At 36.0% G+C, this 13,143-nt stretch overlaps 1 protein-coding gene across 1 annotated transcript in view; it reads right to left on the reverse strand.

Moving 5' to 3' along the window:
* LOC150081532 (midasin) overlaps nt 1–13,143 on the reverse strand; it is a 1,449,634-nt gene that overhangs the window by 446,716 nt on the left and 989,775 nt on the right. Inside the window, exon 57 of the mRNA XM_090380238.1 lies at nt 3,541–3,731. Within this exon, the coding sequence (XP_090236364.1) occupies nt 3,541–3,731 (191 nt within the window). The remainder of the gene's footprint in view (nt 1–3,540; nt 3,732–13,143) is intronic.

Below are 13,143 nucleotides of genomic sequence, written 5' to 3' on the forward strand. Positions count from 1 at the left end.
TCTAATTTCTTAGATAAAAAAAAAAAAGTGCCAACCTAAATAACTAAAATTTTCAAATTCAAACTACTTCTTTACCAGAATTAAAATGCTACAGTTATTACTCTGGAGCATAACACTACAAGTTCCTAATCATGAGATATGATATTGAGGCCAAAATAACCAATAACAAAGGTTCTATGAATATTAAGTCACAAGTAGACATTAAATTATATGCACTAAAAAACATAAAAAAATTGTAGTGCATATATGCACTACAATTTTTACATTTATTACAACTAATTAAACCACGATTTCTTTGTATTAAACATGTTAAAATAATAAAACTATTTATGAAACGCTTTAATATCTTTTTTTAATATTTTTCCTTCCATCTGGAATAATTTTTGTTCCAATATACATTGCAATACAACAATTATGTTACAAAAATAATATATTTCTCAAAGTGGCCAACTTTAATTTTATGACATTAAGAGTAGGAGATCTGTAGACTTACTTAACAAGTACAGGTCAATGTCGAAAAAAAGGTTGTGAGTTAGATTTAAATTTGAAAGTGTCTGCAATTCTGCCCAGACACGATAGGAAGGAGTATATGATGAGAGCTTTGTCAATCAATTTGGCCCTGGAGAGATTGTGCAAGACTCATGGGATAGAATTTTTTTCAGAGTGGTCTGTGCTTGTTAACAGGAGAGATTATTATTATTATTAATATCCATATGATGCAAGGAAGCCTGAGGCTTATGCTGCACTAGTAAAAAAAAAGAAAGTTCCCGAGTAACCCTGAGAGTGAGAGAGAGAGAGAGAGAGAGAGAGTCAAAAGTAGAAGGGAATCACCAAGAAAGAGAAGAATTATGATATCCAGCTCAGGACCCTGGGTATGCCAAGCCCATACTCACAAGATGTGAGCCCCAGGGGTTACTGTCTCTACAGGGATGGGATATGCTTAAACAGAAAGGGGGCAAGAATATTTGCTGATGCTACTGAGGCAATGTTAGGTGGGTCGGAAAACTGCTAGCTTGAGGAGGTTCACAGACAGCACATTAGAGTGGCAACGAGAGGAAGCAGTACTCTTGACCTGGTTATAAGTAGTGATTCTTCATGCAGTAAGAATCTGCAGGTAAAAGACCAGTGGGTGGCAGAGATTACTGTGCACTAATGTAGAATTTAACTAAAGATAACTACTGTCAAGGGTAAAGGGAGACTACAGATCCCAGACAGTTTTTAATACTGTGCAGTGGGACCAACTGATGATGCCAAGCAAATTCTAAATATGAAGTATTCAGGGAAGTAATCAACGAAGCTACTAGACTTTTCATACCAATGAAGAAATACTGTTCAAGGATTAGACCTAAATGGATGTTAGATGAACGAATGAGATATATGGCAGATAAGAAATGTGCATGGGATGCATATTAATTATCAGGTGATACAGAAGCCTATGATAGATATAAATTAGTCTAGTCTACAATCAAGTCACAAAGTAGGTTCGGCAAGCTAAGGGAGATTATGAGAAGTTTCTTGCAAAGAAAAACAGCAAAGACTTCTATGCTTATATTAACAGAAGGAAGGAATTGAATCACAATTGGGCCACTTGACGTCTGTGGGTTAACTGATGATGACCCTGCTCAGGTTGCAGACAAATTGAATAGGTATTTTGCATCTACATTTACATAAGCCGACCGGGCTAGCCGAGTGGGTAAAGTACCTGCCCGGCAACCCAAAGGTCGCGGGTTCGATTCCCGCCTCGGGCTTGGATCAAAGTACTGCAAAAACCTTGGGAGGTGCAATATGGCCACAGAAGCCGATGCGCCAACAACTACCAAATCAAAAAAAAAAAAAAAAATCTACATTTACACATGAGGAGTTCTTTAGGGAAAGGGATGCCAGAAGTTTATTAAACTCTTACGGGGAGCTAAATGACTTTTTAATAACTGAAAAGAAAGTGGAAGGGAAACCATTGAAGTTGGACATAAAAAAAGCATCTGGGGTGGATGCAATCTATTCAATTATATTAAGGGAGGCAGCAAAGGAGGTAAGAAAACCCCTAGTCATAATTATGAGAGCATCCTTAGATTTGGGGTGGGGGTTTGTATGGACGGCAGATGTGCAATTGTATCCCCCTCAATTCATAAAGGGGAATCAAAAGGCTACACAAGTAATCACAGACCTATTAATTTAATGTCTGTTCCAGAGAAAATAATGGAATCATTGGTTAAAGTAATGCAGGACCACCTGGAAAGGCATGCATTTATAGTGCAATCACAGCATGGATTTGTTAAGAGGCAGTCTTTTCTAACCAATCTGATATGTTGCTATGATGCAGGAACCAAGAAACTGGATACAAAAAATAATTCTGACATAGTATACTCTGATTTCAGATAGGCTTTTGATACTGTTGCACATAAAAGATTGCTGTAGAAACTGGAGCATGTGGCATTGAGGGCAAGTTACTGCTGTGGATAAAGGGACTGTTAAGTTGAAGAAGACAGAGTGGCTATCAATGGGCACTGTTGTTCATGAACTAATATTATTAGTGGAGGTCCCCAGGGTTCAATGCTGGGTCCATTGTTGTTTTCAATATTTATCAGTGATATTGATAAAGATATCAGGCTTAACGTCTAAGTTTAGAGATGATACAAAGGTTGATAGGATGGTTAACGACAGTTGTCAGGATGAGCTACTACAAAAAGATCTAGAAAAATTGGGTTGAAGGACTAAGAAATGTCAGTTGAAGTTTAACATTTAAAAATGCAAGGTACTGTATATGGGTAGCAGCAATCCCAGAGTAACTTACCAACTGTGTGGTAGTACTACACTCAGGGTAGTTGGAAATGAAAAAGACCTGGGGGTATTTGTGCAGTCAGACATGAAATTCTCTGAGCAGTGCAGACGTGCTGCCAGGATGGATCGTGGAGTTTTGTTAATGATATACAGAAATTTTGCTAGCAGGGATAAGGAGGTGATTATCCCTTTGTATAATGCCATGGTAAAGCTGCACTTGAGTACTGTATACAGTCCTGGAAGCCTCACTTTAGGAAGGATGTAAATCTACTGGAACAGGTGCAGAGAAGGGAAGGCAAACTGGTGAGGCGAACAAAAGGGTTCTATTACCTAGAAAGCTTCAGTTCTGCAAAGTTCAGCGTCTTGAGACTAGGTACCTGTGGGCAGATCTGAGATGTTTAAAGCCTTGAATGGATTGCGTAAGCTGAATGTTAACAGCATTCTTCCACCTTCCACTTGCTAAGACAACACACATGAGGGGACATAAATTCAAGTTCAGGAAGAATTGTTGCAGGGCAGATGTGCAGAAGTTTGCCTTCAGCCAGCAGGTGGTTGATTGCTGGAGTAGGCTTCCATCTGTTGTCATGGAAGTGGATGGGTTGAATAAATCCAAGGAAGAACTAAACAAATTCTTGCAGAGTATGGATGGGTGAACTGTGTAGGTTTTTTTTTTTTTTTGGCTGATGCTTTATAAGCTTGCTTTATTGCATTATTTGCTATCAATACTACTAATAGTAAATCACTAATCAAACAGAAATTTACCTGAAACTTTGCGATTTAGATTGTAGCACATCCATATTTCTCCACAGTAAGTGATTTAGACTGAAGAGCTGATTATATTTTTCTTGATACATTCCCAAAGGCAAACTTGATAACAGTGTTGAAGACTGGCAATCTGACAGCAGAACATTACTGATGAATGTAAGTATAGGTGACTGATTTGCCCAAATTTCCTGGAGGAAAGGAATAAAACAAAATAAAATTATGAATGACTTAAGTATACAGGCATTCCTTGACTTATGTAAGGGTTGCATTCTGTGGAACTGTAAGTCGAGTTTTACGTAAGTCAGAATTTTCCTAAATGCTTATGTAGCACTTGCTAGTATACTTGCAGAATTTGATCGAAGCAAAAAAAGAAATGTTTGATGAACATGTAAATAGAATTATTCATTCAATTTTTTTTTATCTCTTGTGTAGGAAAAATTACAAACGTGTGAAATTACAAAAATTTCAAAATTATAAAATTACAAAAAAAGGGAAGGGACAGTCATAACAACAGCAAGTTTTACCTTTCGAGCATCATTGCCAGAATCAACATCTCCAGTTGATAGGTACACTGCTACAGAGGTTGAGGGCTCTGGAATTTAGAAGGGGCTTTTTAAGAACACATCACAATTTCTCTGCTGCTGCAGAATTGGCACTGGCGACTTCATTGCATACTTTAACGTTGTGCAAACCAGCGCAATGCTTAAACCTATTAAACTACTCATAGCTTGCCACGAACTTGGCTTGAGGTTCACCATACTTATTCTTAATATCTTCATAAATACTCGTTGCTTTTGCTTGAATGGCCATTGGACTCAGGGGCACTTGTTTCTGAATCTGATTTTCCATCCATATTATTACTAGCTTTTTCATCTTCAATATAGCACCTTAACGCTGTTTTGTAATCACTATTGATCTTAAATGCATTGATCCTTTACCATGTTCTTTTATTGGTGCACTGTCCCTTAAAACAGTATTCACTGTTGAAGAAGTGAGACCTAATTCCTGTGCAATATATGACAAACTTTGTCCTGCTTCTTACTTCTTAATCATTTACATCTTCATTTCTAAATCAATTTTGTTTCATTTCCTAGCACTGCCACCACTTGTACTTTTCGTTGGTCCCTTTCCCTTCACCATTGTAATAAGTAAATAGGAATGAAGAGAAGATTCTGAAAATTTATATGTTTCTTATATGATTGAAGATTTCAGTGAAGGGGAACATATTTCAGCATTATAACGTAAAAACCCACACAATTCCATTTATCGGGATTATCTCAAATGCAATAAGATCAAGTTTCCTAACCATTTATAATAAGCTGCACTAACAGAAAAGCCCAATAAACCAGAAAGTGCAAATTGTTTTTATTGTTTTATGGTTGTGACCTCCAGAAATGATCTTTAGAAAAATATCAACAAAGCTGTTCAAAACTGTTTCTTATAATGGAACATATGAGAATGATGAAAGGGTATTGCTTAATTATAAGAATTAAGAATAATGTTTTAGAGCAATAAATAACTTAGTTATATAGCAAAAATTTCAACTTCCGAGGTCTTGGAACATATTACCAAAAAAAACAATGTGCTATTGGGTTCACATTGCAATGTTTTCACAATACCCCCATTTATTCCTACAGGATACAAAATGTGTTTCCACAATTTTTTAAAGTTTACACCGGCTGGAAAAAACTTACGTAAAGTCGAATTTACGGAAGTCATGTATTGGGTAAGTAGGGGAGTGCCTGTATAACATTAGACAGTTTATTATATTATTATTTTTATTATTTTTTTTTTTGTGGTATATGATACTAATCTTTTGATTCAGTCTTATAATAGTCAAAACAGATTGACTATTATAAGACTAGTCAGTCTTATAATAGTCAATCTGTTATAAGACTATTTTCAGTGAGATTATAAATAAATAATAACAACATTATTTATGTTGTTATTATTTACACAGCACATTAGCCATACTGCACCTTGTGTATTATGCCTGTACAGGTGTGTGTATATAAAATGATATGCAGGTTATGTAGGCTGAAAATCCTGTCATACGTTTCAAAGGAGCAAACAGTGACAAACCAATATGACTAACACAAAGGACACAATACTTTAATGTGCGATTATTTTAATGAACACATCAAACTGATACACTTGGGTGAATCATGCTGCAGAGATATCTGCACTTTGTGGGAGCTCATGCATAGTCATAGATTACAAACAGTAACAAGGTTTAATTACTCTCCTGATTTTATAGATGCCAACTTTTGGCTTTCAAAAAGCTGGACATCAAGCAATTGTAAGTGGAAGGGACAATGTGAAATTTTTGGGAAAAAGTAGAAGGTTAAGTAAAATCCACACTGCACTAGAAACTGAATTGTGCTAAAAATATACACATAGAACTGTTTTCCAGCAAAATATGCTTTCATCATTAGCTTATTAACGTAAGAATTAATACGTTAACTAATCAAAAATATGATAAAATCTCAAGGAAAACTTATCAGGTTGCAGCAGCTCCAGAAGTCTATGTCTTCACCAAGCGACACTTGGCGGTGGAATCCTAAGCTTTCTGAAGAAGGCAAAATCTGTAACAGTATCTTTCTTGATGCAGTTGAAATCAGTTGATGAATAGAAATTCCAAATAAATTTTTAGGCAGAAAAATCTGCCTAAAATTTTGCCTTCTTCAGAAAGCTTAGGTTTCCACCGCCAAGTGTCGCTTGGTGAAGACATAGACTTCTGGAGCTGCTGCAACCTGATAAGTTTTCCTTGAGATTTTATCATATTTTTGATTAGTTAACGTATTAATTCTTGTTTTACAAATTGATTAAACAGACTTAGTGGCATTTGTTGGCTTTTTTTTGAATTTGGCTAGTGATTTTTTAAGTTACAACTCGCTACTCATACTGCTATCATATCGGTGTTTTTGGCAGGAATATTGTAGCATAACCAGCATCGTAGAATAATAGTAGGGTGTTAAGTTTTAATCACTTTTTGGGCATATATCTTTGGTATTTATCAAATTTTAGATTAGTTAATGTATTAATTTGTGTTTTACAAATAGATTAAATAGGCTTAGTAGCATTCGTTAGCATATTTTTTAAAATTAGCTAGTGACTTTGTAAGTTACAACTCCCTACTTGTACTGGTGTTTTGGCTGGAATATCATGGTGTAACCAGTAGGGTTTTAATTGTAATAAATAAGTATTTTAAAGGTTTTAATCACTTTTCGGCATGTATCTTTTGTATTTAGCTAAGGATATAGCTAATTTAATATTTTGATCATTACGGTATAGCATATATCTCGACCTTGATAGCTAAGGTATAAGGTAAAACTATATAGCAGAATATGTATTACTGCATTAGCTTAGTAAGGGCGCCTCCGTAGCCAGGTGGGAAGGAGCAGCAGTGCGTAGCACATGCTTCTTGATTAGACCGGGGTTCGAGCCCGTCACCACCAAATACGGAGTATGCGGAAAGGTCAAGGAATGACCACCGCATATCCCGGAGCAATATGGCCTTAGTTGCTAATGCTCCTAAAAAAAAAAAACCAAACCAAATTAGCTTAGTATAGTATTGTATAGTCAAGTATACTACAGTAGAATAATCAATTAAATTTATTAACCTTAATTAATTTTCATTGTTAATTAATTTCATTGTATTTAAGTGGAAATCATGCCCCAGACTAGAGCAGAAAAGCAATGTGCACAAAGTAGTTGGAGTGCTGTGGCTCAGGGAAGAACTGAAGGGCAATTCTCCAATGCACATGGCCTAAAAAAATGTGCAACTTGTTTGCAGACCTATCTGGAACAGGACATGATCTGTCCAAGGAGGACGTCTTTGTGTGTGCTAGGTGCACAGAGTATCACGAAATTATGAGCCAACTCGGCATTCTGATGGTCTACGAGAGTTTGGTTTACCATAATTTGCGTCTGTTGGGGTGTGTACTACCCACCCCAACTGGGTTCAACAAATAAATTCTATAATTTTTACTCTATCTAGAGAGCTGAAACTCACTATAGCTGGAGCCAGAGCTGTTTTCTTCAATTTTCTCACTTCAATTTTCAGAAATTTCTATTCAATTTCATGCAAACGACTAAAATGTGACACCAAGTGTGCATTTTTTTGTCTTTTACATTTATTTTTTTAATCCCTAGCCTAGGACTTATGAAACATGATACTAGATTCATTTATTGTTTTAGAGAGCACATGCCTCTGTTTACAGAGAGGAGTTTTATGGAGCAAAGCGTGAGAACAGTACACTCCAGCATTGCATCAGTTCTCCATACATCTTTATTGAGAAGGAAAAAAAAAAAAAAAAAAAAAAGACAAACACAAGCTACTGTTTGTTGCCACAAGAAACAATATAGTAAAACAGTAGTAACAATTGTTTCTGAAAAGCGAAAAGATCGTATTTCCTTTCTTCAGTGTGTATTGCACCTACTAACAGAAAATCAAGGAAATTCATCTTTTGGAAGCCATACTGGAAAAGGGAAAAACTGGTGTAAAACTGATAACACTGCAATGTGCATTAGATAAAAAAAAAAAAAATTCTCTATTGTAATTGTTTTTAGGGAACAAGATCGGAACAGCAGTTTCCCGGATGTATATTTCATCCTCTAATGAAATTTCAAGAAAATATTTCTATTGATAGCTGCGTTATAAACTTCGAAAACTGGTGTGCAAAAGAAGAAAAAAAAAAAAAAAAATCATCCACTAAGAATAACGGATTGTTTCTTGAAATTCACAAAACTACAATATTTTCGAACAATACAAAGCTAACAGGCTGCTCAAAAAGTATCGTTAGAAAATATTATCAATATTTTCTAATCATGATTGGACATGAAAAGATGTTATCAATGTGTATTGCAAAGGGAGAAATTCTGTTTTAGTACACAAGCCAAATAAATTCACCATCCACGGTCATATGCTGTTCTGAGCGGAAAAAAAAGATATACCGCACTGAAAAATAGATTTACTCCCTTCTTTTTTTGTTTTACTGTGGGAAGGTTATTTCGCACAATCAAGTCGGCGACTGCTAAATGCAGTGCTGTTTCTTGTATTCTCTCTCTCTCTCTCTCTCTATTTTGGGTTCTCCTCTGACCGTGTGGTCGTCCTGGAGTATAAACAGAAAACTTGTTTGTTGTAATGCTGTCCACCAATTTGTCGTAATGCTGTTCTTTTACTGTCCTAATTTACATTGTGTTCAGATAATCCGCTTTGGGAAAATTCAAAAGTGCTACGGCAATTAGGAGCAAAAACCATTTCCCCCAACATAACAAATTACTTTAGGTACAATAAAGGACTACTACTGATGATTTTACTGGAAGGAAGTTTCGACAATAAAACATATGTACAAGGCGAAAACATGCGGTCACTCGAAAGAAAATAACCGTAGTCATTTGCATTCAAGGAAAAGCTATACAGCGATGTTTGAAATTTATAATGCAATTCACTCACTAATATTTCCAGAGGGATTATTGCAAAATATTGTTCCTTCGGCATCCTAGGATGAAGCTGAATTAGAGTTATAATGCAAAATATTATTCCCTAAAACAATTACAGTAAAGTAGTGTTTTTTTTTTTTTTTTTTTGTCAAATGTGTTATCAGTTTTACGCCAGTTTTTTTTTTTCCCCCCATTTCCACTGTGGCTTCCAATAGATGAATTTCCTTGATTTTGTATTAGTAGATACAATACATACTGAAGAAAGGGAATATGATATTTTTGTTTTTCAAAAACAATTCATTGCAATTCTTTTGTACAACAATTATGTAAAGCAAAAAAATTGTAACAGAGCTATAATGCAAAATATTGTTCGAAAGTAATGATGCTCAACTGTTTGTTTTCCAAGAAAGTTGCTTACATTTTTATTTTCTCCTTGGTAACGCTAATGACATAAGCTTGACTGGTCAATCAATTATGGCTCCACGTGTGTTGATTTGTTTAAGCCAGTGGCGATGAGATGACACACGAAATTCAAACAAATGCAGTAATGCGTTATATAATCAAAGTGAACGTTTGCTATTTTTTGCGGTCATAATTACATAAAATGATGTGATCATACATTTTTGCTGTTTTCGAGTGAATTAATAGTTTTTGCTGCAATTTAAAGGCAGAAAATCAAAGAATATACTTCTGTTTATGTATATTGATAGTTTCAATTTTGTAAATTGAGTAGAAATTATGGAAATGATTAGTTTTTTTTTGGGGGCAATTTTCAAGTTAGAGTTAAAAATCTAGAATTAGAGGGGCAGACTATGAACGGGTTAAGGGATCCAGTAACAGAACTGTACTGCAAACTTTGTGGGATCACATTTCTTGCAAATGACCACAACTGTAGACAGGTGTGTGGGTGCTGTCATGATAATGAGAGAACTCAGCCGCTCATATTATCATTGAGTATATTTAGTTTTTCTTTACCAAATAAAAAACGAAGTATAGTTTTCTTTACTACTTGGTTTTGGTTTTTGGTAGAGTATGAGGTACAGATTCAGGAATGGAACCAATTGGTCTTTCTGTGTGTGTGTCTATGTAAACATAATAAACAGCATGTGATGGGTGTAAATGACTTCAAGTGGAACAGTCATTTCAGTTTGTGCTCTAAGAGAATCTTCCTTTAGAGCATATAATAGAAAGGTTTGTTGCTATTTATAGGTTTCACTACTTTTCTTACATTCCAGTAAGATATGGTCAGCTTTGGCTTTAATCTTATTATCTTTTTTACTCTTTACACTGCTGCATGATCAGAAGTGGACAGGGTGCTCTCCACGACAATTAACAGACATGGGTTTTGGAGTTGAACATACTATAATTTCATGGTCCTTTGCATCACATTGATCCTATGCAAATGCAGAACAGAATGCTGTTTGATTGTATTGGTATTGGTGTTTTTGGGCACAAGGGCAACTAGGGCCAAAATGTGCCTGTTCCTATGACATGTTTTTATATAAAATTTCGCTCCAGTTTGCCATCGTAGAAAATCACATATTTGTATCTGCTTAAGAAACGTAAATAGTTTATTTAAATTCGCATTGTTTCCAATAATATGGGCAAGTGATAGAGGCTCTTTCAGTCGTGACAGTGAAAGGAAACTATTTTTTCGGAAATAGGAATAGTTATTACAATCTAAGAGTATATGCTTGACGGTAAGTGGTAAAGTACAATGTGTGCATTGAGGTGGAACATTCTGCTTGAGTAGATATATATGGGTTGGATGTGTATGCCCTATGCGTAATCTTGCTAGCACAACCTCTTCTTGTCTGTTTTGCCCGAAGCTAGATTTCCATAGTGCTGGTTCCTTTTTGATTTCGAGCAATTTGTTGTTCGTTTGTGATCTCCAGATTTCAGACCACTGAATTGTATAGATTTTTTTAATGCACTTCAAATAATCTATGTATGGTATTTGGTAATGTGATGGTATTGTACTGATTGGTTGTTTGGCTGCCTGATCTGCTCTCTCATTACCTGTGATACCAGAGTGCCCTGGGATCCAGCAAAATAACACTGCATGATTCTTACTTCGTAGGTGGTTTAAGCAGGAAAAAATTTGTTTTATGATGGGATGCGATATTGAAAGTTTATTGTTTAATGCAGACATTGCACTCATGGAATCTGTGTGTATATTATACTGCTAGTATTGTGGGAAGTGTTTATATTTTCTAGGGCTAATTTTATTGCGTATAATTCTGCAGTGTAACTGCTACACTCTACTGGTAGTGATATAGAAAGTGTAAAAGAGGAAAAGACAGCTGCAGCACCAACAGAAGAGTCTGTTTTCAAACCATCTGTATATATTATACAGCGTTCAGCATTGTTGAGGGCATGGCCTTAATGTAGCTGTTTAATACTTTCATCTGGCAGGGATTTCTTTCCCCATTGCTGAAAATAGGTATCACAGTGAGGGAGAGTTACAGACCAGGGTGGATCAGGTACATCATTCTCTTGAAGCATATTGTCAAAGTTTATGTCCCAGGCATGTATCAATTCTTTTAATCGAATACCAGTGGGTCTATTTTCTGTAACTTTGCTGTTGTAGAATGTGATCCAATCAAGGTTGAGAAGCGATGGTCGAACAGGATGGGCTGGAAGGCTTTGAATTTTGGCTGCATAATTAAGGAGCAGCATTTTCCTTCTAAGGTGAAGTGGAGGTTCATACGCCTCTACATACAGACTCTGGACAGAGGATGTTCTAAAGGCTCCTAGCGAAGTACGAAGGGCACTATGTTGGATGGTGTTCAGTCTGGTTAGTGCACTTTTCCTAGCAGAGTCATAGACAACAGCTCCGTAATCTAATCAAGACCTGATAAGAGCACGATACAGACGTAGGAGAGAGTATCTATCGGCACCCCATTTCATGGCAGAAATGGACCGAAGAATATTTAGTTTCTTTAAACAGTTCGGAGATATGTTATGTGAGAAACAAAGTTAAGTTTGGTGTCCAACAATAAACCTAGGAAATGAAGATTACTGGTGAGTGGTATCAGGTGGTCCTTTAGGTGAAGTTCAGGTTCCGGATGGAGCTTACGTTTTTTGCAGAAGTGAATTGCAACTGTTTTTTGTTCTGACATACGATATCCATTCTGCTGTGTCCATATTTCTAGCTTATTTATGGATAGTTGCAGCTGTCTTTCAATAGTATGAATATTTTTTGAACTGCAAGATAGAGTGAGATCATCAGCGTACATGTATAATTCGAAGTATTGGGAATGTTGTGGGTTACAGTGTTCAGCCTAAGTTCATTCGTTTTTTGCAGAAGTGAATTGCAACTGTTTTTTGTTCTAACATACGATATCCATTCTGCTGTGTCCATATTTCTAGCTTATTTATGGATAGTTGCAGCTGTCTTTCAATAGTATGAATATTTTTTGAACTGCAAGATAGAGTGAAATCATCAGCGTACATGTATAATTCGAAGTATTGGGAATGTTGTGGGTTACAGTGTTCAGCCTAAGTGAAAAAAGAGTAGCACTAAGTACTGACCTTTGTGGGACACCTTCTTCTTGGGTATAGATACGAGAAGTACTGTTTGATAACGAACTTGAAAAGTTCTGTTTTGGAGAAAGTTTTGAATAAATTTCGGTAAATTTCCCCGCAATCCTAGGGAACAAAGTTCTTGCAATATGCCATATCTCCAGGTTGTGTCAAAAGCCTTTTCAATATCCAAACTTACCATTACAAGGTGTTCATTTTTTACATAAGCATTACGGATGTTAGTCTCTGCTTTCACCATGAGATCTAAAGTGGATCTGTTTTGTCGGAATCCAAATTGATTGTTGTTTAGCAGCTTTTGAGTTTCAAGAACCCAGGTAAGTCATCTGTGTATCATCTTTTCTGGAGTTTTACCTAGACATCTGGTGAGGGAGATTGGTCGGTAATTTTGTGTGAGTGATTGATCCTTTCCTGGTTTGGGAAAGGCTAGAATAATGGAGTGATGCCAGGTAGAGGGATATGTACCTTCAAGAAAGATCCGATTAAAGAATGTTATTAGCAAATTCAAAGCTATATTGTTTAGATATTTCAGCATTACATAATAGATTCCATCAGTTCCAGCAGTGCTATTTGATGATCTGTTTAATGCTGTTTGGAGTTCAAAAAGACGAA

This window comes from Mastigoproctus giganteus, chromosome 8 (genome assembly GCF_048544385.1).
Source record: "Mastigoproctus giganteus isolate SK-2022 chromosome 8, ASM4854438v1, whole genome shotgun sequence".
Classification (NCBI taxonomy): Eukaryota; Metazoa; Arthropoda; class Arachnida; order Uropygi; family Thelyphonidae; genus Mastigoproctus; species Mastigoproctus giganteus.